This window comes from Ambystoma mexicanum, chromosome 2q (genome assembly GCF_040938575.1).
Source record: "Ambystoma mexicanum isolate Mex_15411 chromosome 2q, UKY_AmexF1_1, whole genome shotgun sequence".
Taxonomy (NCBI): domain Eukaryota; kingdom Metazoa; phylum Chordata; class Amphibia; order Caudata; family Ambystomatidae; genus Ambystoma; species Ambystoma mexicanum.
The window spans coordinates 1,172,867,491-1,172,894,356 of record NC_090924.1 but is presented as its reverse complement, the minus strand read 5'-3'; the positions used below and the strand labels follow the sequence as shown (position 1 = coordinate 1,172,894,356).

Here is a 26,866-nt window from a genome sequence, read left to right as displayed (position 1 = left end):
GTTTTCTCATTGTATCACTCAACATACCTACTTTGGCAAAAGAGGGTTGAGTTGTCAAGCCAATAAAGTATTTTGTACTGTGCATTAACAGTGGCAGAAATGCCACAAAATGCCAAGTACAGCAACCTTTCAAACGCGTTTCAACTAGCTAGGTGGACTGCACGAGGAGCGATTCTCTATTTAGTTGTATCGAATTAGTGCTACAAATGCCTGTTGGTCTACATTTCCACACCTTCTGCTTCCACTTGTACCTTGATTCTATGTCAAGACCGGAGGCTCCCATTATGCTTCTCTTTCTTTTATTAATATATAAATAGAAAGCTCAGCAGCAAGTGTTAATGCACCTTATTGAAAGCGCAGGAGTGTGTGGCAGACAAAAGGTGCATGACAAAAAACACAAAGAACTTAGTAAATATTAACAAAACAGTGTAAGTCCAAGAAAAAACTCCATTTCCCAAGATGCTTCAGGAAAAGGTCCAGCAAAGGGTCACTAACATGTGACTTAGTCCACCAATGAATAATTGGCTCTCCATATAAACAGTCATACAAGTTATGTCACTTCCTCTTTCTTGCTGCTCACAGCAAAGATAAGTACCATTTTTTATCTCTTTGTTTAAAAAAAAAAATATTCTACAAATTTAGATTTAAATAATATTTTAATAATGATGAATATGTATTTGCATATTATGGTATAATTGTATTTCACGTTCGTAAAGTTCGATTTGCTTCGCTCGCGTAGCGCGCTTCATTGTTTTCTTGTCAATTTCAGCTCCGATCCTCCACGTCAGCTGCTTGCTGCCGTCGGAGGATCTCAGTTGACAGGAGCCCTCGCGTTCGCGAGCGGCCCTGTTCCTTTGATTTTCACTGTTTACTGCGTGCCCTTCCCGGCTCACCTCTTCACTCTCGCAGAGCCCGGGAGGGCCGCGCACGGAGAGCATTTCGTTGCGGTGGCCTTCCGTGGCCACTAGAGGGAGTCTCTGCTCCCTGAGTCCTTTCCTTTAACAGCTGGCGCTCGCTTGTCATTTCCGTTGCCTTTACAACGGATTTTGGAAGCGAGCGCCAGCTGCAATTACGAACCCCTTTCCTTTCTTCTGCTTCACATAAAAAAAAAAAGTAAAGAAAACGAAGGAAGTCTTTCTAAATAACTTCCACAGAAGCATTTTGCCAAAGGTATCGAGCTCCACACATTCCTTGGCTGAAATTCAGTGGGCTGAGAGAAGGCTGTCTGTTGCCCACAAGGAGCATTTATATTTAAAAAAAAAAAATAAAAAAAAATGGTGCATTTGAATTTCATTATGGCAGCTCAGTACTTCCCCCAGGCAGATCAGGATTGGTCTGACCATGAGGAGGAAGAATATCGGATAGATGAGGTGGCAATGGCAGACAGCCTCAAAAAGGTGCTGGGATCCTCAGTGGAGACCACCATCAAGAAGGCAGTATCTGAGATGCTCCTACCTATCCAACAGCGCCTAGATAGTATGGAGGAGCATCTACAGGAGACCTCCCCAACAGGGAGAAAGAAGACCCACAAAAGAAAGCACCTTGTGTACTCCGGCTCGTAGGAGCAAAGACTCCATGACCCCCCCGAGCCAGCCTACTCCTGCCACCGCTGCCGTCTCAGACGCCTTCTCCAGGCTTAAAAAAGCCTTCATGGACAGGAAGGACACCCCTTCCCTCGAAAGACCCTCTTACCCCGAGGAAGACAACAGGGGTATTAGACCCTCAAGCCCGGAGGGAGAACAACAGGGCACTGATGACGAAGATAGAGGGGTTTATGATAACTACCATCCCCTTTCATCCTCTGATGAGGATTCTCAAACTATAGGGTCGCGACCCTCTACCTCTGGGATTGTGGCAGTGCCCATCCCCAAGAAGGTAACGGAGGAACCCCCCACTTCCAGCGGGATGTTTGCTCCAGAAGATCTTGTGCACCCCAGATCCTCTGACTGGGAACCTTCGTCCAGAACAACCAATTACATCTTGAACAGACTTCGCAAGCCTCTAGATAAGGAGGTAAGGGCCAGATTAAAGGCAGAATGCCCCCGTCCGAATATTCCTGGAAAAGTAGCCCTCACCCCGGAGCTAGACTCCAAGATGATCACATTTCTAGGAAAGAATGTGAAAGACCCAAGAAAGGGTATCGACCGCGCTTGGAAGTCCTGTCAGGACAGAGTCCTGGACATTACTGGTCCTCTAGCCAAGATTATGGACCTGGCCGAGGCGGCCATTCATTCCAGTGATCCCATCGATCCAACAATCCTTTCAGGTTGGGCGCAAAGAGCCCTCTGTCTACTGGGTAATGCCAGTTGCGCCATCTCGGATGAACGCCGTAAAGGTATTTTATACAAAATTGACGGCAAACTAACCGAGCTAGCAGATACAGAAAAGGTCTGCTTTTCAGAGACCCATTTATGAAAGAAATGTCGAAATTCGTCTGCACCTTTACAGCCTTGGATAAGGCTCAAGCCTCCATCAGAAGGGTTTTTGCTACTAAGGTTTTCTCCAGGGCCGGACGAGGCAGAGGTCGCTCCTCCGGCCCTTCGCCTTTGATCGAAGACCTCAGCAATCCCGGGACCAATACAATTCTTGGCAGGACCGCTCAGACACTTTCTTCCCCTCAAGAGGGCGGGGAAGAGGTCGTGGATGGAGAAGAAGTGCAAGATATCCAGCCCAACAGCAAACTACAGGTCAGTGTACCCATAGCAGCGCCTGCGCCACAGACACCCGTAGGGGGGAGGTTAGCTCTTTTTGCACAGGCATGGGACTCCTTATCAGGAGATGCATGGATCAGGGACGCAGCGCGCGGCCTGCGCTTAGAGTTTTTCGCTCAACCTCATCAAACCACTCGTCCTGCACCATTAGTTATGTCCATAGCAGACGAGGAAGCGTTAGATGGCGAGATACGCAGTCTACATCTAAAACAAGCGATTCGCCCCTGCTCAAGCCAAGGCGGGTACTTCAGTCCCATATTCTTGGTTCGCAGGAAGCAAAAAGTACGCCCAGTTATAAATTTGAGAGCTCTCAACGACTTCATTGTCTACCATCACTTCAAGATGGAAGGGATGCACATGCTCAGGGACATCCTGAGGCCAAACGATTGGCTTGTGCGCCTGGACTTGAAGCACGCCTATCTAGCAGTTCCTATTCCCCAGGCCCACATAAGCTATCTCAGATTTTCCTGGAAAAACCAAGACTGGGAGTGCACGAGTTTACCCTTCGGGCTCTCCTCAGCGCCTTGGGCCTTTACCAAACTTCTGCGACCCGTAGTAGCTCGCTTGAGAGAACTGGGAGTAAGGTTAATAGTCTATCTAGACGACATTATCTTCATGGCTCATTCTCAAGCCCTAGTAGTGCATCAGGCCAGAATAGCCATCGACCTACTGCACAGTCTTGGTTTCCTCATAAACTGGGAGAAATCTGTACTCCGTCCATCCCAGAATCTAGAATTTCTCGGATTCTTGGTGGACACCTTGAACTCGCAACTTCTTCTTCCCGTGGCTAAGATACATGCGACACGGAGGGAGATCCGCAGCCTTCTACAGAGAGACCTCATATCTCTTCGAGAGTTGGCAAGAGTAATCGGTCTCCTGTCATCTTCCATTCAAGCGATTTTTCCCGGTCCTCTTCATTACAGAGAATTGCAAAGGCTCAAGGGTCAGCATCTGAGACGGAGCCTCTCCTACTCTCAACGTCTGACACTGTCGACCTCTGCGCGCACGGAGCTCAATTGGTGGCTCACTCATATGGAAGCTTGGAACGGCAGAGCCATTTTCGCATCCACCCCCGATATCATCATAGAATCAGACGCCAGTCGCTCCGGTTGGGGAGCGAGATGCGGCTCTGTAGCCACAGGAGGGTTCTGGTCACCTCAGGAGCTGAAAATGCATATAAACTGTCTGGAGCTTCTCACCGGCTCTTTCGCTGTGCGCTCTTTTGCCAGAGACAAAGCGAGTTGTTGTATCTTACCAAAGATGGACAACATCTCCGCAGTACGGTACATCAATCACCTGGGCGGGACCAAGTCAAGACCTCTAGCGGAATTAGCCAAGGACTTTTGGCATTTCTGTCTGGAACACCAGATCTCGGTGACAGCGGAATATTTCCCAGGGCTCACGAACGTTGTGGCGGACTGGCACTCCCGTCACTCCACAGATTTCAGCGACTGGAGGCTCGACAGAGAAGTCTTTCTCCGCCTCCAGCGAACATGGGGCCCCATGTCCGTAGATCTCTTTGCATCCCGTCTCAACTCCCAGCTACTCATCTTTTACAGTTGGAGACCGAACCCAGCAGCAGCTGCGACCGATGTATTCCTTCAGCAGTGGACCCAGGGGATTCACTATGCCTTTCCTCCATTTACAATGATAGCGAGGACCCTGGCGAAGGCCCGTCAGGAGCATACAGACCTGGTCCTCATAGCCCCGGTCTGGACCTCTCAGACCTGGTATCCAGTTCTTCTGGAACTTTCTTTGGATTTTCCAATCCTTCTACCCCAATTTCCAGATCTCCTTCTGGATCCGTCAGGACAGCGTCACCCCCTTCTCCTCAACGGATCACTGAACCTAGCAGCCTGGAGGATTTCAGGTCAAGGTGGAGGATTCCCGGCATATCAGCCATGGCAATCAACCTCATTGAGGAAAGCTGGGCCCCTGCTACCCTCAAGAGATATTCTAACTCCTGGAACGCCTGGAGTAACTGGTGCCGTAGGAACGGTTCACATCCAGTTTCAGCCCCTATAGAGGAAATCCTAAATTTCCTGGCTTCATTAGTTGAAAGAGGCCTCGCCTATAGGACGGTTAACGCCTACCACTCAGCTATTTCCGCCGGGCATGATCTCATTCAGGGGCTTCCAGCTGGAGAGCATCAGCTCGTCTGCAGACTCCTTAAAGGAATAAGACTTTCAATTCCGCCCCCGTCTCGCTATGATAAGCTTTGGGACGTCAACAGGTTCTGAATCTTTTTCTGTCATGGCCGCATAACAAGGACCTGTCTCGGACTGCCTTGTCAGGCAAACTTACTACACTGCTCTGCTTAGTCTCCTGCAGGAGGGTCTCTGACGTTAGAGCTCTCGATCTGGCGGGCAGGACCTTTTCTCCTGATGGGGTGGTATTCCACTTGCACAGGAGAACGAAATGTAACTCGAGGGTTATTTCATACCCCGCTTTCAAAGATCAACCTAAGCTTTGCCTAGTTAAATGCTTAAAAATTTACGAGGAGCAGACTGCCCCGCTTAGGACTTCCCCTAACGGGCAACTGCTAATAGCCCTGCGTAAACCGCACAAGGCAGTTTCATCTCCAACCCTAGCACGCTGGGTGCGCTGGACTCTGACTCAAGCAGGAATAGATACCCTGCATTTCGGGGCCCACTCCGTTAGAGGAGCCATGGCTTCCAAAGCATTTCAGGTCGGAGTACGCCTAGAAGATATGAGAATGGCGGATTGGTCAGGTGAATCAATATTCAAGGAATTCTACCTGAAACCGCTAGAACAACCAGCATCTATCGTGGTAAATAAGCTTAAACAAGCATAATGGGAGCCTCCGGTCTTGACATAGAATAAAGATTTTCCATAATAACTTACTAGAAATTCTTGATTCTATTAAAGACACGGAGGCGAGCATTATCCCGCCCAGCAAGAGAAATAACAGCGCTACCACCTTTGGGTAATAATTGCGCGACTTGTTTGGGAATGTTACTGCTTATTGGACTGACTTATGTATGTCAAGTTAACACACTATTTCTCTCCCACCCCCGTAAGGGGAACTAGGGTTCTCTGATGCATGAACTAATTCTAGTTACTTTCTCTTCTCTGACAGCGGCTTCAGACAAGCCCTCCTGATCGCCTAATCAGCTCTGCTTCGGCTTCAGTCTCGAGATAACCTCAGCTACAGTTCTTCTTTTCACCGTTTTTTTCAAGTTCGCAGCTTTCAAAAGAGAAAGTGACATAACTTGTATGACTGTTTATATGGACAGCCAGTTATTCATTGGTGGACTAAGTCACATGTTAGTGACCCTTTGCTGGACCTTTTCCTGAAGCATCTTGGGAAATGGAGTTTTTTCTTGGATTTACACTGTTTTGTTAATATTTACTAAGTTCTTTGTGTTTTTTGTCATGCACCTTTTGTCTGCCACACACTCCTGCGCTTTCAATAAGGTGCATTAACACTTGCTGCTGAGCTTTCTATTTATATATTAATAAAAGAAAGAGAAGCATAATGCTCGCCTCCGTGTCTTTAAAAGAATCAAGAATTTCTAGTAAGTTATTATGGAAAATCTTTATTCTAGCATGCAATATCCTGTAGGATGGGGGAGGGGAGTGGAAGTAAAGGGAGGGATGGTAGCTGTGTTGTATGCATCTAGTGTAGCCGTTCAAGTGGCACAGTGAGTAGAGGGCTTACTGTGACATCCATGCGGAGCTTGTTTCTTCGAAGGTTTGCAAGTTCGAATCCCGAAAGGGCCAAACTCAATCTTTTATATAAATGAGCCCCACGCACCACGGTTAATAATAAGCAGTGCTCAGAAACTGTGAGGGTTTCGTAGTGCTATATAAATACGAAATTATTATTAAGTATTGTGAAAGATATGTTCTTGTTGCAGATAGGGTGTTTTCCAACATTTTACTTTTTTTTCTCCACATCATTAAGATTGTTTGGTTCCATTGCAGAGAGGCCTTCGCGGTTTGTTGCCTGCTCATGCACTGATCAAACAATACACCCTGCACGCTTGGTTGTTTTCTTTTTGCAGTCGCACATTAGGTCTGATTTGGCCATTGCTTTCCACCTCAGCTCAGGACATGCTATTTTCACAGTCTCATGAAGCACATTAAGGGCCTCATTACACGGATGGCGTTAGGGATTTACCGGTACCGGTAAAATACCGGTACCGGTAAATCCCTACCACCTTACTACGAGGTCCCTTTGCGGGTTGGGAGATTTAACGCCTGGCGTTAAAATCCAACCCGCTAAGGGACCTCGGAGCTAATTACGGCACCGCAAAATTGCGGTGCCGTAATTAGCACCTTCACCATTACCATAGAGCCCTATGGGGCAGAAATGGGGAAGGGCAATGGCGGAAAGGGGATTTACCACCCCTCCAAACTTGGAATGGGGCGGTAAATCCCCTTTCCGCCAAGGCGGTGCCGGTATTTTACCGGCATGAGCCATGGCGCTAATAGCGCCATGGCTCACCGCCTACCGGGTAATGAGGCCCTAAATATTATATATCAGCAGCCAGGGCGGGGGAGCCAACCAATCAGGTTGCTTGAAAACATAGGCTGAAACCACTAATTTCAGCCTGCTTTCCGAGCAGCCTACTGGCTTCTTCCCCCACCCGTAGCGCCACCTTACCCCTGCCCTCCCTTAAATTTTGTATTTTAATGTTTCCTTCAACTCCCCCCCGCCCAACTTACCTGTTATCAATGACGGCTGCGTATGCCGCCGAGGACATTGAACCGCCTTCCATTTCCATGGCGGCCGTCTTTAGACAGTATATTCATTCATTGAACGAGATGCGCGCGACATCCCGTTCAATGAATAAAAATACTTTTTTTTACCACCCCGGGTTACCGCTTGGGTAACCCAGGGTGCTAATAGCCTTTAGACCCTCTCCGCCAGGCCGGTTCGGGTTTTAGCGGCCCAGGCACCCTTGTTAAAAGCCCTCCCTTCGTTCGGGCCTTTAACTCGGGCCACGGGCCAATAAGACCCGATCCGGCCCACCGGATCCGATCATAACGCCATATTATAGTATAATGAAGAATAGTTTTAACAGTGCAACTATCCAAAGATGATGCATGGATGTGTATTCAAAGAGTCTATAATGATGCTGTGAAAGTGCCCGTCGCCCCTTTCCTGTGTCATTTCTCATACTGGTGTGAAAGTGTGAGAACCAAAGGATTTCACAGTTTTGACATACATTAGGGAATTTCACCTAAGTGTGTTCGCTTTTTGCCACAGAAATGGCACTAATGAATGGACCACCTTTGGATGTGCACCTGGCCCAATGGTGTCATTTTCAGAGAGATCAATTAATTTGTCTATGACTTGGGTAAGAAATCACAGTCACCTGGTTAAATAACTTGAAAGAGCTTCTTTCCTCCATACTGCATGGGCGTCCCTTCCTAGGGACGGGAGACAGAACCTTTTTCACCAGAAAAAGCCTTCTTGCCCTTTAAATTTAGAGGCGCATGGGGGTGTGGCTCTGGGAGCATGCGCTGCCCTGACTCCGCCCTCCGGCACCACACCTCAGTCCCGTTTTCGGCATCGATGGGAACAGGCCAAATTCACCAGCACTCCTGGGTTTGATTTTGGCCATGTAATTCCACGTGTGGATACTTCTTCTCTTCTGTATTTTTGTCTTTTTATCATTCAGATACTCGGTCCTCAGGCCTCACACGCGTCCCCGGCGCATGTCGACTTCTACATGGTTCAGCAGGTGTCCATCCTGCGACAGACTCTTTCCAACTTCAAATCCCCACGCCCTCTGCCTACGTTGCCATGGCCCAGACCACTGCTGGCAAGCTTGTACCGCGTGCAACGCGTTTTCCTCGAGGTCTCTGAAGACAGACTTGCCAGGTGGAGGGAGCTTTTCCAGAGATCGACTCCAGAGGACCTGAAGGACTTCGTCAATCATTGATCCAGGCCCAAGGTAGGGCCTCTCTTTTGCAGCTCACCCCGCAAGGGAGGCTCCTTTCCAGGAACTCGCCTGCGCAGGAGGAATCGCTCAGGTTCTCATACCAGCACGAGTACCGAGGCTAGGTAAGCTACCAGCCGGCAGGCCGAGGGGGTCAGTGGATCCTCCCGCTGTCAGTGCTGAGGGACCGGAAGATTCTTTTATCGGGTCTTCACCCTAGGGGCCACACTCAAGAGTCTTGGATGAGGCTGGGTCCAGTGAGGCAAGCAACACGGCGCAGGCACGTGGAAGGCAGCTCGACAAGAAGGCTGCCGTGCCAGACACCACAGACATCCGCCCGATGCCGCACCAAGGAAGGGAGCAGGTGGAGGAACGAGTGTCAAGGTGGGACTGGTGTTAACCAGGTATGTGGCCTACAGCCTATCATTCATTTGCACAGGGCAGGTTCCCGCTGCGTCCATATGGGCAGGGCACACAACGGCTCCAGCAGCTGCCCGCTACTCCATCAATATCACCTACCACCCCTGCGGCCTGTGAGGGCAGATTGTTTTAAAGGTTCCTCGGCTCATGAAACCTCCTCGGATGGGGGTCATCCTCAGGGACGCCATCAGGGACGTGCTCCTGCAAATGGTCCCGGTGCCGCAGGCCACAGTACAGGCGCCCTGGCCTCTGTTCAGCCTCTGTCGCCCTCTCTGGCCCCCCAACCGATTGTACAGGCGGTTCCGTACCAGCTTCCGTTGCATCCTCTGGCTCCAGTCTCCACAGCCAAGCCTTCGGCTCCCAGCTCCCCTCCACCGGTACCGGACCAGTTGGACTCTCAGGTGGACACAGATGAGGAGAAGGACCCTGACACACTGTCGTCAGCCAAGGCCTTCCACGAACGTCTTGCAGGGCTGGCAGAGTACTTGTGCCTTCCTCAACCTGAGGTCGAGCAACCATCAAAGGGGGTCCTCGCCGAAGTCCTCACACAATGTCACGCAGCAAGAACGGGGATCCCGATGCAGAAGGACGTCATCACCTTGGCCAAGAAGGGCTGGCTTAAGCCCCACTCGGTCCAGCCAAGTACAGGCAGATGGAGTGGCACACTCCTCTGTGATCGCTGCAGCATCACTATACTCGAAGCCTCAGTCGTCCTCCGCCTCCTCGTCCGCGGCACTGCTAGGCAAGGAGGAGAAGATATTGGAGGCGTACGGGAAGAAGCTGTATTCCAACGCGTCTCTACGTCTTCGTCCAGCCAACGCGGATGGCATGCTGGCAGCAGTTAACCAGATGCTTTGGTGGGAAATTGCGGGTTTCCTCCCAGAGCTTCCGGCACAGAGCCAATCACGATTCAAGGCGGGACTGGCTGAGGCCAAGATGGTGGCACAAGACATCCTGGAGTCGACCGTGGCCCACATTGACACCTCTGGCTAGGCCATGTGCATCGCCACGGACATGAGAAGAAAGGCCTGGCTTCGTGCTATGAAATTCAACCCGAGTGTCCAGGAACGCATCTTAGACCTGCCGTTCGGGGGATCTTCAAGATGGAAGGGATACACATGCTCAGGGACATCCTGAGGCCAAACGATTGGCTTGTGCCTCTTCCACTCCACTACGGACGAGGAGCTGGATAAAAAGAAAAACAACTTGAAAATGGCAAAGTCTTTACCCATCCTTACAAAGACCATGCCCAAAACGTACACCCAGTCACAGCAGCGCTCGGACAAGGGGCGTACATACAGAGGGTTCTGCGGCTTCCAAGAGGTCCAGGCAACTGGACCGCTTGCCGAACCAACATCGACGCAAGCAACAAAAAGTGGGGGTAGTCAGGGCTTTTTCCAGGCCCCCTCCTGTGCAACAGCCTCAGATGGAAAGAAGGCATGACACGCCCCTCCGGGTCCACGTGTCTCCAGTGGGGGGCAGGCTTACTCTCCATGCACACTTCTGGCACCAGAAATTCGCGGACCCATGGATCCTCTCCGTAGTATCCACTAAGTACCGCCTACCCATCCCAGCCTCTCCTCCCACAGATTGGGACAGTAACTCTTCTGGCGGACATCCAGTCGCTCGTCGAGCGCTAGCCAGTGGAGGAAGTCCCAGCCTCCCAGCGAGGCTTGGGCTTCTACTCCAGGATTTTCACCATACAGAAAAAGAATCAGGTGGGCCTGAGAGTTGTGCTGGACCTTTCCACCCTCAACCTCTCCCTACCTCTACAAAGATTCAAGATGGTTACGCCAGCTTCGATAGCAGAGACATTGTGCAGGGGAGACTGGATGTGCTCCCTGGATCTGAAGGACGCGTACTTACACATACCGATTTGGCAGCCTCATAGTTCCTTTCTACGATTCAGGATGGGCTGCCATTTCCAATACAAGGTGCTTCCTTTTGGCCTCAAGTCGGCCCCCAGGGTTTTTACCAGACTGATGAATACAGTGGCGGCCCTCCTCAGGGCTCAGGGCCACCACAAAACCCGTACCTTGACTACTGGCTGGGCAGGGCTTCATCTCCGGAAGGGGTGCACTGCACTTTTCACGCGCTTATGAACACACTGCACGATCTGGGCTTTTCGCTCAACCTCAAGGAGTCACAGCTGCAGCCCACGCAGAGTCTGACCTTCTTGGGTCTCATCTGGGACACATGCTCAGAGAGAGTTTTTCCTTCGGAGGACAAGGTTATGGCCATCAAGAAGGCCACTGCGCACTTCCTCAGCAGAGAAGCGACATCTGCCTGGTGGTACCAACACCTACTGGGTCTCATGGCAGCAGTCCTACTGGCCGTCCCCCACACAAGACTCAGGATGAGGAGGATACAGCTGCACTTCGCAGCATCATGGAACCAGGAGCGGAGCTCTCAGGCAGAGATGATCAACATTCTCCATCTCTTCACCGAGACCTCACATGGTGGTCCAAGGACTGCAACCTATGGACGGGCAAGCCTTTCCACCAATCTACCCCACAGGTCACCATCACTACGGACTCCTCTCTCGAGGGATGGGGGACACCTTGGACAGAAACTGTGTCCATGGCACCATATCAATTGGCTGGAACTGAAGGCCATCTGGCTTGCGCTCAGAGCCTTCCTGACGGTTATCAAGGGCAAGGTCATCCTATTTCAGACAGACAACTCAACCAGCATGTTCTATGTCAACAAGCAGAGAGGTACCAGGTCCCCTCCACTGTGCAGGCTGGCTCTCAGCATGTGGGAATGGGCCCTGGAGAACAAAATCTACCTCACAGCCGTCCACCTTCCAGGGAAATCCAACCTGGAGACGGACAGGCTCAGCAGACTGGGAGGGGACAATTACGAGTGACAATTGGATGACCACATGCTGCAGCAGATCTTCAGCAGGTGGGGACACCACCAAGTGGATCTGTTTGCCACCTGGAGCAATAGGAAGGGCCAACAGTTTGCCTCCTGGCGTGGTTCCTGAGCAGGTCATGCTAGCGCGCCTCAGCCTTTCTCAGGCTCATCTAGAGATCATGCAGGGGGCTAGGAGCAAGGCTACCAGAACCTAGTATAAGAGCAAGTGTACCAGGTCTGCCACTGGGCAGACTCTAAGGATATAAACCCCCCTGGATGTTGATTGGACGACGTTCTCTCCTTCTTGGTGCACCTCGCCCACTCGGGCGTACAGGTTGACACTTGCCGCACTTACTTGGCGGCCATTTGGGCCTACAGGAACTCAGAGGCAGAGGTGTTCTCCTCGGCCAACCCAATTGTCAAGAAGCATTTGGCGTGACACACCCTGTGTGGACCTAAACATAGTTTTGGGGGCCCTGGCGCACAAACCATTTGAACCAATGGACATCAGGCTGGTCACCATTAAGACGGTCTTGCTCATCAGCTTCACCTCGGCTGGTTGCCTCAGAGCCCTATTTCACAAGGATAAAGTAGTCCTGTGGACACACCCAGTATTCCTACCCAAGGTGCCTTCTGCATTCCAACTTAAGGAAGAAACAGTGCTGCCTACCTTTTTTGCTGAGCCTAAGGACGAGGCACAGAGTAGTTTTGCACTGCCTCGATGTCAGGTGTGCTCTGAAATTCTCTCTGGATAGGGCCAAGGGCTTCCGCAAGTCGAACTCATTGTTTACGCGTCTATGGAGACTGAGTTGTGGCGCCGGAGGGTGGAGTCAGGGCAGCGCATGCTTCCAAGGCCGCACCTCCGCGCGCCTCTAAATTTAAAGGAGAAGAAGGTTTTTTCTTGTGAAAAGGGTACCGTCTCCCGTCCCTAGGAAGGGACGCCTATGCAGTATGGAGGAAAGGGGACTAGTCACTACGGTGATTAACTTAAAATGTCCTCCCCAATCAACACTGAGCCTCGTTTGCAGAACCTTACTGCTCATTATCCCTAATACTTAACTGAGCACAGCACTTGCACAGACATGCCATGAAATCTCCTTATTAGAGGGCATTGCTACCTCCCACCATATAAACCCCCACCAGGGCGGACATCTCTTTGCTTATTTCCAACTCACTCCACTTCAGTTTCAGGTCATGTCTGCTTAGACTGCATAGGGATAGGAGGTGGTGGCAATAGTGAAATGGGCCTCAACCTAACATAAGCCTCCACACTCTCTTGCAGATGAAATCACCTCTTGCGTTGCAAGACAGAAGATATATGTTGCAGTGGCTACTACGAGCTCCTTCTCTGTACATATCTGGGCTCCTATTTCTAGAAGCAAATTGAAAGATAGGAGTGAGAAAGTGCTCTTTGAATGCCTTCCTTTGATTTCTTTGGGTAGTTAGTGGTCATCAAGTTTATTGCCCCATAATACAAAACTTGACACATTTCAGGAACCTGCTATTAGTCATACCAAAAACGTTAACAGCTCGTCCGGTGTTACAACTGGTTCTAACATGTCCAGCAATTCAGTAATTGTCAATTCTGCATGGAGCCCAATTATGGAAAAAAATGCTTGATCTATTTTTGTCTACTCTGTCACGTCCCACGATTTTTTCTTATCTTTGTCAGGTCTGTTACAGCCAATAATGCAGTGCAGGCCAATGATGCTAAATGCTGCATGAATCAGCAACAAAGTATATGTGTAAATTGGCATGTACCATTAAACTTGTAATCAATTTCACGCAAGCACTGATAATAATTAGTTTCAGTACACACACTCGTTAGCAAAGGAAATGTCATCATTTGTAATCACATTAACGTGCATTTTGCTTAATTTGAGGGAGATTTTGAAATTGAAACACCACATTTTGCATTTGCTCCCAAGTCTGGTAGGGAAAAGTGACAAGGTAGATGAAGACAGGCTGTTTAGTGCACCCCTGCTTCCTGATACTGCGTGGAGCAGAAGAGGCAGTGTTCCTGGCAAACCAGTCCTGGGCTCTAAAGATGATCCACTCTTTGACAAGAATTCCACGCCATCTCAGTATTTGGAGCTAGCCATCTACTCACTAAGGGCCTGATCTTCACAGCGTCTTTCAATGGGATTGCACCATTGTAAAAAGCTTTTGAAATTAGGCCCTAACTCTCTTTTAATCCCTGGCACAGATGTTCCCAAACTGCAGGTATTCTTCTGTACTTTGGCAGGCTCAGGCCAGTGGTAATATCCATCTATTACAAGCAAAGCCATTCAGTGGAATTCCCAAGGATTTGCTCTGTTGTGGAGGCACTCTGGTCTGATGCATGGCAAAATCTATGCACATACTGCAAACATTGTTGCCTTGGTCCTGATTCTAGGAATGACACCTTTGTTTGGGCGGCCATGAAACAACGACCCCTGAGCACAACAGGTTTGTGCAATGAGTTATTTTTCAGTGGATATAATTGCATGGATGATGATGACACAAGTCTCAATGAGTCTCCTGAAGCTGTATGCACCAGGTCACCTGGATAAACTAGGGTGTCTGATTGTGACCATAGATCAACTAGGAGGGGAAGTGGGTTGGGGAGTGGTTGTGGATAGGTTCAGCACATTTAAGAACACATTAAAAAGACTATGGGACAGTTAACTACGGTGTTTCCTTTGGAAATGCAAAGTTAATACATTATCAGTGATATCACGCATGCTCTAGCAGTAGTACTATGCTCACTTATGCAGATGCGCTCATTTGAGCCTTGTAGTTGTACTAGTGCAGATTAAACTCTCCAGGTTATATCTCGCTTAGTGGCTTTACATCTAATTAGAAAAATCATAGCCCATCTAGGGAACTACCACTTTGCTCTTTTATTGCCCCAACATGTGTTTTTTATTGTCCTCGATTGCTTTTTGCAATCTGAAGAAACAAAGGGAAACAATTACCTCCTAGGGTATTTGTGTGACCCCAGTTAACATTTTCTCAGTAAAAAAGGGACTTCCTTATCAGTTCTTAATGCTCTATTTTACATAGGTAGAAAGGCTAAGCATATGTGCTATGAGACACAGTTTCATAACACTTACTTGGTTTGGCCCTGTCACTTAGCTTGGGCCGGGGGCTTCCACGTGAATCCCTAGAGGTTCATCATACTGGGAGGGTGAAGACCATCAGGGACAAACATGAAGGTTCTTCAAGGAAAGTATTTTGCTCGCTGGTTCCTCTTTGTCAGGATGTGGAAGCTATACCACTGACCCACTTACATGCTCAATCACAATCAAAGGAACAGTGATGTAGTGGGTCTCTGTGAAGTCAATCGAAGATGCCCCGACATTGAATCTGGGATATGTGGTCCAACGATTGCCATGCAGGAAAGCTTTCAGTTTCCACAGGTGGCTAAAGGTATATACCGTTGGCATGATCTCTTAGTCGTCTTGGCTCCATGTCACACCCACCAAACCCACCCACAAGCTGCTTTTTGCAAACCCTCTCAACAAGAAGTGTTTACAAAGTAAATAGTTTTTGGCCTGGCATATATGGTTTTGTTTGTATTTTATAATCTGCCAACCTATAACAAGGTAATTTCAAAGCACATAGGGCGAAGAGGGAGCAGGGAATTGCAATCAAGTAATTGTGTACAGTACAGAGTAGTGCACATACCTATTTGGCATCAAATCATATACATAAACTAAAACGCAAAGAAAAAATAGGAATAGAAGGTGCAAGTATGTCACAGTTATTGGCATAATATGCCAAGTTGATAACACCATGTACTCAATATTTCCATTAAATTCCTTTCTAATATCACCATTGCCCAGGTTGCCTTGGTACTGTACTGCTATAATATGCTTTGGTGTTTCATATGTATTTGTCTTGGGAGGATAGCTCAGGGGCAATTCGCTCTCCTTAGAAACAAGACGAAGTGGAGCAACACAGACTCGATCCCCAGGTCCATGCTTAGAAACCTCTGGGTATTGAGCGCCTTATAAATAACCTATTATATCATATGGATTGCGCAAAAATGCCAGGTATTTGCATCAAAACCCTTAACGATCACATCATATGTTACCTTGTGCTATTAAATACCTAGCTAATCATGCGATTTACCAGGTATTTTTATAATGTGCCGAGTTACGCCAAATTTCTAGGCATTTCTTTCAAATGTTATGTTATGTTACTATACTTTTGCACTGCACTGAATCACGACTGTAGTCGTTTAAAATATCGGATCCATGTCTGTATTGTGCCCCCACCACGGGCAAACAGGCCTTAGTCTGCTGGTATGAATAGCAATAAATCAGGGTGAAACAAGATGGAGGGAATACTTGAAATGTGTTTGCAGTGCAGGGAGGCAGTTAGACAGGGCTAAATGCTTCAATTAGGATGGATGCTTGCTTGTTCATTGTCTATGCATTCACTTTGCTTTTAGGTATTGCCATCAAAGGCTGAGGTACTCAGGCATTGCCTTCAAATGTCCAGGTATACAACTATATTCCTCATTGCCAGGTATTCCCATCCATCAAATGTCTAGGAACTCTCCCCATTTCCAGGGATTGACATCAACAAATACATAGGAGCTAATGCCTTTGCGAGACATTGGGCCTCATTACACGATAGGCGGTAAGGGTTAACGGTCACCGGTAATGGTACCGGTGACAGTTAACCCTTACCGCCTTACTACGAGGTCCCTTAGCGGGTTGGTACTTTAACGCCTGCTTTTAGTACCAACCCGCTAAGGGACCTTGGTGCTAATTACGGGACCGCAAATTTGCGGTACCATAATTAGCACCTTCCCCATTCCCATTATGCCCTATGGGGCAAAAATGGGAATGGGGAAGGGCAATGGTGGAAGGGGGAATTACCGCCCCGCCAACCTTGGAATAGGGCGGTAATTCCCCTTTTCACCAAGGCGGTGCCGGTATTTTACCGGCATGGACCAAGGTGCTATTAGCACCTTAGTCCACCGCCTACCGTGTAATGAGGCCCATTGAGTTTGCTTGCACTCATCACATTACTAGTATCGTTGACATCAGATGCTATACCATTGCACCATTGCAGGTTTGCCATCAAATATTGATGGAATTTGCCCATTACCAGTGACTGTCATAATCACTTCATTTCGTGGCTTGCTCCTACATTTTTGTGTTGGGCAGGATGGGAGTACAACGCAGTTGCTCACTTTCACTGCAAAGGTCATCTGTTCGTTCACAGACAGAGAGTGAGCAAGCGAGAGGGGTGTGGGTAGAAAGTAACCAAGGAGGAGAGATACATTGGGGGCAAGGCCATATAGTCGCTTAAAGACAATGCAAAGAAAGTAAAAGATAATTCAGGAGTCAAATGGTAGAAGGCACGCTGAGAGAAGAGAGGGAGTAATTGGGAAAGACGAAAGGAAATATGGACCGTAGAGTTATTCACAGATGAGATGAGAGAAAAAATAAAGAGACGATACGAAATTGAGCAGTCTGAAATGCAAGAACAGAACGAGCATGGCAAAGATTATAAAGATGGAAATGACAGATGCGGGCAGTGTTAGTGATGTGAGAGGAGAAGGGGGGAGAAGACTCGAAGATGATGCCCAGGCCACGAGCAGAGGGAGAGAAAGGAATAAGAAGTAAGGGGGGGGGGGGGTGCGTGTGCGTGTGCGTGTGTGTGTGTGAGAGAGATGCCCGTTTCATGACATGGGTACTCGTGCTAGGGAGGGACTTAACACGTGTAAGTATTAACAGCTGGATTTGTTATCGTTTTCACTATAAGCAGCGTCTCATAAAACTGCATAACATAGGGCATTATTTTTGGTACGAGATTGTTTTATAAGCGGCCCTTTATTGGACCTCACATTTTCAAAAGTGTGAGGAAAGGAGCCAGCCTTGGTAAAGGCCCTCTTGCTGTGTTTGGAAACACAGGAGTTAAACTCAGAGGACATAACGCAGGGCTATAATTTGAGCGCTTTTTAGCTCCAGTACTTCCGAGTTTTTAAGGATAAAAATGACTCATTTTCTTTCGGAGCTTTTTACTGCCTTTATTTGTCCAATTTAGTTTAAGAGTTGAATTGAAAAACATGTTAACCAGTGGTTTGGAAATCGGTAGGCTGTAGTTTAATGTGTCATTTATATTGTGCTTACCGCTGAGATAAGCCGCATGCATACTTAAACATAAAATAATAAACACTTCTGCATGGAAATCCAGAATCTGATTGAAAGAGTGTGTATGCTTCTCGGTTCCCTCCTACATAATTAATCGTGTAGCCAAATGCATTCTCCAGGAAAACGATGATGCTAAACTTGTATTGACGTTTTTTCTTGCATCCCATCATTTTTATAGGTTTTCAATACATACTCAAATGAAGACTACGATAGGAGAAATGACGAAGTGGACCCTGTGGCGGCATCTGCGGAGTACGAACTTGAAAAGCGTGTGGAAAGACTGGCCCTTTTCCCTGCCGAGCTTGAGAAAGGTATATCATATTTTCTATGGAGGCCATGTACGGGTAATTGAACATACTGGACTAAATAGCTCCTATTTAATTCCCATGATTTCTTCAGTATATTGGGTCTCATTCTGAGTTTGGCTGTATTGCTGCAGTAATTCCATGTAAGTACTGCAAAACTTGGCTACTGTGCCTCCACTCTGGCTCGATCAGGGCCATTTTAAGCATTTTTGGGGCCTTGGCATGGACAACTTTGGGGCCCCTCTCCACCAAACCAAAGGAATTGAGTGATCAAGAATATCTGGTGGCACCCTCCACCCTACCGTGATCATAACCCATAGGTTGATATGCTGCTTAGCAGCATTCAAAATAAGCATCTTTACTCCCTTTAAGTGCCCTTACCCTCTTCTTTCTTGCTCTAATCAGACTGATAAACAAGTAGCATTTGAAGGCCAACATTAGCAATCTACGAAGAGGTTACTTCTCTTCTAGTATAGAAACAGGATACTTTTTATCAATAGCATCCGGGAAGGTGTGCAGCCTGTTGTATTAATGCATGAATGTATGTGAAAGGTACATGAAACCCAGAATAGGCAGAGACCATCAGTTGATTAAGGGCTATAATGACATAAACCTACTGGTAGCTTTAGCTTCACTTAGCATATAAATATGTCTCCTGCCTTGTGTTCATCCTATATATAACAAATGCCGATGTCTTAATGCATATCTTGTAATTATGAATATAGTAATTTAATGTTTTATGTTCAACCTTGGAACTGCACCTTTCCATATCTAATGCCAAAGATTTCTGTAACCCCGTCATGATACCCCAGTGTCTGGGCGTGTAACAAATGTAATAAATAAAATAAATACACAAACTCACATTAGCTGCCTCAGAGAATGGAAAAGTGCTCACGCATGGATAGAGTAGACCAATTGTAAGGAAGGAGAAAGCTACACATAGCATAGCATGGGCAGTGAATGCAGATTAGAATCTACCAGGAATGTGTCTCTATCCGGACAGACTGAGATTAGAAGTGGGACATAGTTTTCAAATAGTGTTGCCATTAGAGATCAAGGAAACAAGTGCCTGTGGTGTGCAGTATATCTATGCTCATTATTATAGTGGAAGAAACCCTATAGCCAGTGAAACCTTGAGTGAGGCTTTTATGAAGATCATACCCTGAGAAGGAAATCACTCTGAAGGGCTGATCATCTTGAAAGGTGTAGGGACTGGCAATTCTGAAAGGTTAGGCAATACAAGATTAAATGAGATGCCCAAGATCACACATTGCTTAAGGGATGAAAATGGGATTTGTGCCAACTCTGCAATTTCTGCATTTGAACACTTTCTTTTCCAGCTCTTACCATGTACTAAAACAATCTCATTTTATAAAACTGACTTGCAAAGTACACAAATGACATTTCCAAATCTGACCATTTTTAAAACCAAAATATTACAGAAGGGTGTTATGCAAAATGGGAATGATTCTAGCTTCATTCTCTCCATCACCACGGGAGTATATAAGTACCAGCATACCAATCAACGTGGTTTAATAGATTCAATCTAGGTATGTCTTATGTACTATTAAGCTTTAAATACTTCCAAAACAATGGCTTGTGTAATTGCCATTCATAAGCGTGCAGAAAAACCTTTGACTTTTATGCAAAAAGTAAAACGTTTTTTGTGTCAAACGGGCAGACTTTAAAATATTCTTGGCCAAGGCCTACAGCATCTGCTCTGCTCTCTCCTGTCTACTACCCCTTCCACTCAAATGGCCTACATAAGAAGAAAGATCAAGTAATGAGCTAAATGATGCCACCAGCATGCAAGAAGGCAAGCCTCACAGCCAGAAGAAAGCACAGTAATGCAAGTCATATTATATGATTTGAACTGGATTACTGTATCATTTGCTGGCAAAGCCAGGATACAAACATGAACACTTTGATACCACAGTCTTGTATTTGGATACGTATTCACCTCTTGAACATATAGTGTATGCTCATCTTTGGAGGGGATCGCCTAGGTTTAGAACGCCCCATCTGAACAAACACATTTCTAGACCTTCACCATACGAATGACATGTTAGTTTTTATAGGAACCCCTACCTGGTGCTGGAATATTGCTGATAATAGCACCTCTTATGCTGCAAAAACAGGTACACATGCACATAGGGTTATAAACTTTAGAAACAGGAAAGGTTCAGCCAGCCTTGCTGGAATGTGCTCTTCTAATCTTTCATATGAACACATATCTCTGCAATGAGTGCTTAACACATTGAGCTAACTTCTCAACCATTGTGGCAGTCCATTTATCAATATGGATTTCAACTTTGGCTATTGCACGCAATCAACATAATTCCAACAGGAAGGAAAGAATGCTTCCAGAAGTAACACACAAACTATGTATTCTACAGTGCACACAGAAAGCAGGACATGATTAATTGATACAGGCAGAATTACTTGTCAAAACAGACAGGCAATAGGTTTAGTGCCTCAGCAGCATGCCATAAAATCTCCTGGCGTGTGCTAATTAAGTCTGGTGAACAATGGAATCTTACTTGAGATCAGGCAGCCTTGTGGGGCCCCCCTTTAAGGTGGGGGCCCTGGGCAAGTGCCCCTTTTGCCCTCCCATAAAAACGTCTCTGGCGATTCTCATCAGGTGTTAAGTAGCGAAAAGGTCGCAGAAAGTGTTAGCAACCTTTTCGTTACTTAACACCTATTCTGAAGGTGGCGCATTCTTCCGAAGTCGGAATGAATGTGCCACTTTTGTAGTCTGTGGGCCGGTTGCTAGGACGGAAATAAAACCAACCTAGCAACCTGCACTTTTGGAATGTTTCATTTTTGAAGCCCATTCTCGTGGCACTCCTCCACTTTTACAAATTAAAAAAGGGCGGCCCATATACAGAACCAAAATGGTACCGTTCTGGTCGCTACGGTTGGTAGTATGACAAGCCCCCGGTCTCGCTGAGGCTCCATTCAGCGAAGCTGGGGGCTTTGAACAAATGTGCTGTGTGCTCCTTTCCCCACCATTGTGCAGGCGCATGGTGTTTGTAGGACAGAAATATATATGTCACGTAAGAGATATATATATTTCTGAGGCTTGTGGAATCTGCTTAGATCACATGCTGTGCATAGGCCAACATCTAGTGGAAGCTGCAGAGTATTACAGTTTGTTTTTCGAAACTCGAAAATTGGGCGTCGACATGGCGTGCCAGTAATACTATCCATAGTGTGAAGTCCATTGTACCCATGAACCCTCACGCGTCTAGGACCCTCAGATTGTTTTTTTCCGCCATACTTGTCGGAAGCATTCCACGGAGTTCCCTGGCTTTTAGCCATAATTTTGCAAATAGTATAATATTTCCCTGTTCCTTCCATTCCCACGTCGAGTCACTGAATTTCGAAGCTCGACGGCGGCCCGGAGAAGAAAACAACCGTCGAGAGCTGCACGACGGACTTTGGGCCTCGGAAGGGCTCTGGCATCGGCCCTTCAAGTAGGGAGAGTGGGGGGTGGTACATACTCTAAACTCACATATATATATATATATATATATATATATATATATATATATATATATATATATATATATATTTCTGAGGCTTGCGGAATCTTCTTAGATCACATGCTGTGCATAGGCCGACATCTAGTGGAAGCTGCGGAGTATTACAGTTTGTTTTACGAAACTCGAAAATGGGCGTCGACACAGGGCGTGCCAGTAATACTATCCCTAGTGTGACGTCCACTGTACCCAAGATCCCTCACGCGTCTAGGATCCTCAGATTGTTTTTTTCCGCCATACTGGTCGGAAGCATTTTGCGGAGTCCCCTGGCCTTAGCCATACTTTTGCTAAAATATTTAAAATATTAATCTATTGACATCCTTCCCCACCCCAACGTCGAACTTCGACACTCAACGCCGGCTGGAGAAGAAATTGACCGTCGGCTGCTGCACGACGGATTTGGGCCTCGGAAGGCATCTGGCCTCGGCCCTGCAAGTAGGGAGAGTGGGGGGTTGTACATACTCTACACTCTTGGTATATAGGTACACCTTATACATTTCCTACACTTAACATCCCGCTGCCTCAAGGTGCATATGGAGGGTACCCCTTTTCAATTCTGCCCCAAGTGCAATCGCAAATACCCTTGGGTCGACAGGCACGCCACGTGCAATCTCTGCTTGCCGAGGGACCACCCCGAAGCGAACTGCAGAGCGTGTAGTAGGTTTAAACCTAAGACACTTAAGGACCGTTCGACAAAGCATTGGGCCCACCACGCCAGGCAGGCGGCCATGGCAGCGGAAGGCGCCTTCAGCGACGGCAGCGACGCCGTACTTTTGGACGGCGAGGGCATTACGGCGTCGAAAGACAGCCGAGCCCAGGTCCCCGACCTCGGAAGGTCGTCCGACAGGGCGGCTATGGGGAAGACCCCCGGCGACACAAGCGCTTCACACACTACACACACTAAACACACGAAGTCCAACCGAGACTCGACGACGTCAAGTTCTCGGAAAGAGGCACAAACAGAACGGTCCGATTCGGTTTCCTCTGGGTGCTCGTGATCAAGATCACCGCATGACTCCAGGCAATCATCCACTCTTGCCAAGAGTGCCTCGCTCCCTAGGCTAACAGAAGTTCGATCGTCGGAAGACGAAGACGACTTCCACCCCCAGGCCGCGCTCCAGGGGTCGGAGCCCGCAGTCAAAATCAGCGAGGCCCCACGCTCGAAGGACGGGGACCCCACCCTCGATCCTCGACGCCAGGCGTCGAAAACCTCCAGAGCCACTAAAGGAATTGGAAAATATTTTTCCACTCACGGGGAGGGGGGAAAACAGCAGAAGAAGCAGCCTTTGCACTCTTCCACACCTGTGAAACACACCACTCCCCCTAAACAGACAGACAAAACCAGGTCTGCTGATATGTCTAAAACCAGCAAATCTACTCAAGATAGATCCCATAGACTTGCTGAGAGAGTCATTCCCAGTTCCAAAAAATGGTCGAGTGAAGACATAGATAGGGTCATGTCAAGGATGTCTTCTTTGGCTGATTGTTATGATAAAAATCCAGAACATTTCCTCTCGTATGATCCACAAGGGGCAACACCCTCAGGCTCTAATGATCCTATCCCCCCAAGTAAAAAGCCCCGGTTTGAAACACCGATGAGGTCAGACCCCTTCGAGGTACAACCATACTCTAGACCATACTCACTGTATCAAGGAGAGGCTTCCTTTGGTGAGGAACAAGAATTTGGCATGGTAGAAGAGCAAACCGGGACAGGCTACTATGGGGATGATGAGGACCAGGAAGAGGAAGAGGAAGACCTGGAAATATAAGAGTAGATTCCCCGGTAGAGAACGAAGCCCCGGTTACCGACTCCCCGGTCGATAACCAACCCCTCCTAAACGAGGTTCTCGCACGCGCAGCAGAACATTTCCATATTGACACCCACGGTGTCCAGGAGGAGAGGGACTTCGCAGAAGAGTTAGTGGGAGAAAAGAGGCCTGTTGCCCAGACCATCCCTATCCTCAAGTCCATTCAGCGGAGAATAGACCCGTCCCTGGTGAACCCGAACCTCACCAGAGCAGTCAATCCCAGGGTTGAAAAACTTTTCAGGACGGCCCAGTCTGACCCTCTCTATATAAGAGGACATCTGAAGCCAGACTCCCTAGTTGTCACCAACACTTGTAAGAGGGCTGGAAAACCCTTGTCGTCGTCCGAAGCTCCTCCCGACAAAGAGAGCAAAAAAATATACGGTTTCAAGCAAGGATTGCAAACTCCACCACCCTGTTGGCCAGCTACAACTGCCATCAGTGGGAAGAAGTCGCGGCACTCATAGCCTCTGCTCCTGAACCTTTAAAGGGCCAGTTAGCTCGGATTTCCGCAGAGGGTAGAGCCGTGTCTGGTTGCATTTTGAAAGCAACCTTCGACGCTGCGGACAACACAGGCAGATTGATAGCAGAAGGCACTGTTATCAAAAGACATGCGTGGTTACGGCAGTCTGGTTTTAAGGCAGAAACCCAGGCATCATCGTTGGACAAACCGGTGGAAACCGATCTGTTGTTTGGTAAGGCGGTCGAAGACGCACTGAAGAATGCCAAGGACGAATACGAAACACTCAAGTCCCTTGGCAGTTAACCAATAAACCCCCTAACCAGAGAGGGAATAGTAATTTTCGTCGGCCACGCGGCCAAAATTCCCAGAGAGGATCTAACTATTCCCAGGGGCAGCGTACACAGTGGAACAACAACCAACAGTCTACCCAGGGTTACGGCAGGGGTAATAGAAGAGGTCGTGGTAAAGGCAGAGGCAGCCCCAGCAAGGGAGGCGGCACGCCTCCACCAAAGCAGTGACGCTCAGTTCAGGGTCCCTTCTCACGCAACCCCAGTAGGGGGACGCATTTCCAACTTCACCCAGGCTTGGGAAGGGATCACATCAGACAGATGGGTGCTGTCAACAGTATCCACAGGATATTGTATAGAGCTACTGCAGCGTCCCCGGAACCATCCTCCACGTCAAAGAGTACACTCTTTAGAACATCAGAAGATTCTCCTCGAGGAGATCGCCATTCTGCTAGAAAAGGATGCGATAGAACTCGTCCCGGGACACCAGGTAAACAAGGGTATTTATTCAACTTACTTCCTTGTGCCAAAGAAAGATTTGACAATGCGCCCAGTATTGGACTTACGGCCTGCCAACAAGTATGTCAAGCCCCAAAAATTTCGTATGACCACGCTACAAGAGGTAATCCCCCTCCTAAAAAAGGGGGATTACATAGAAACCTTGGATATGAAAGATGCTTATTTTCATATTTCCATGTTCCCAGCGCACAGAAAGTATTTGCGCTTCAAGGTGGACAGTTGACACTACCAATTCAAGGTACTGCCCTTCGGGATAGCTTCAGCACCAAGGGTATTCACCAAGGTACTGGCGGTGGCGGCTGCACACCTACGCAGGGAGACAATCCCAGTGTACCCTTATCTGGACGACTGTCTCATAAAGGGGGATACCCCAGGAATTTGCAGGACAAACATTCAAAGGACTATATACCTCCTCCACGAGTTAGGCTTCTCAATCAAGCCTGGTGCCAAGCACCTCCAAACAATTCCTAGGAGCAATCCTAGATACCCAAGAGGGGTTGACCTTTCCTTCAGAAGAAAGAATTCGGAATATACTACTGCAAATTCCGCATTATCAGTCCGGTCAACAAATAACGGTACGCAAAGCAATGCGTTTACTGGGCATGATGGCATCATGTATTTACCTGGTCCCCCACGCGCGCCTGCGCATGCGTCCCATGCAGGAATGGTTGGCGAAACAGTGGTCTCAGGCAAGTGGTCAGTGGGACGATCTAGTGGTCGTTTCGCCAGCACTGGTACAAAGCCTTCACTGGTGGACAAGAGAGAATCTCGCACAGGGGAAACCCTTTTACGATCCCGAAGTACAGGCAGTAGTCACTACAGATGCATGTCTGACGGGGTGGGGAGCTCACCATCTCCAACACACAGCTCAGGGTCTCTGGTCTCACTCAGTGGCCAAGAACCACATCAACCTGCTAGAGATTCTGGCAGTATTCAGAGCGCTTCAGGCGTTCGAGCCCCACCTACTAAACCTGTTAGTGCAAATCTGGACGGACAGCACAACAGCCATGTTCTACCTGAACAAGCAAGGAGGGACTCGTGCTTCCTCTCATCACAACATGTTCCAGGGGAGCTCAATTCGCTAGCGGATGCTCTGAGCAGAGACTCCCTCCCAGAGGAACATGAATGGGTTCTACACAGAGAGGTCGTAGAAGATATCTTCTCTCAGTGGGGTTTCCCCACTATAGACTTATTCGCCACAAGCGAAAACAGACAATGCCCAGGATTTGCATCCAGGTTCCCCCAACCAGACTCCCAGGGGAACGCCCTGTGGATGAACTGGTCAGGGATGTTTGCGTACGCTTTTCCACCAACTCCTCTCATCAGGAAAGTGGTGAACAAGATGAACAGAGAGTCGATGACGCTCGTCCTAGTTGCTCCCATGTGGGCAAGACAACCGTGGTTCCCACACCTGCGTAGGCTAGCAGCGTGCGAACCCATCAGACTCCCGTGCTGGTACAACCTACTATCCCAGCACCAAGGTCAAACAGTGCATCCTCAACCCAGCTCAATGAACTTGGCAGCATGGCTCCTGAAGTCATAGATTTTGGACACCTCAACTTACCACAGAGGTGCATGGACATCCTAAAGGAATCTAGGAAGCCCAACACTAGGCACTGTTATTTTGACAAATGGAAAAGATTCGTTATCTGGTGCCAGAATAAGCAAATCAACCCAGTTGATTGCACTCCTTCCACTATTGTCACCTACATGCTCCACCTGCTGGACGCAGGGTTGGTATTTAATTCACTAAAGGTACACCTGGAAGCTCTGTCAGCATACACCACCTCCCATAACAAGGTATCGTGGTGGAAAGTACCAGTGGTTAAAGCCTTCATGGAAGGGTTAAAGAGACTCCACCCTCCAATTTCTAACCCACCACCAGAATGGG

The 26,866-nt window shown here is 48.0% G+C and overlaps 1 protein-coding gene across 4 annotated transcripts in view; it reads left to right on the top strand.

Moving 5' to 3' along the window:
* The window catches only part of PPP1R9A (protein phosphatase 1 regulatory subunit 9A), a 2,290,846-nt gene that overhangs the window by 837,399 nt on the left and 1,426,581 nt on the right, over nucleotides 1-26,866 (top strand). For all 4 annotated transcript variants that reach the window (XM_069648563.1, XM_069648562.1, XM_069648561.1 and 1 more), the window contains exon 3: nucleotides 18,233-18,365. In XM_069648563.1, the coding sequence (XP_069504664.1) occupies nucleotides 18,233-18,365 (133 nt within the window). The remainder of the gene's footprint in view (nucleotides 1-18,232; nucleotides 18,366-26,866) is intronic.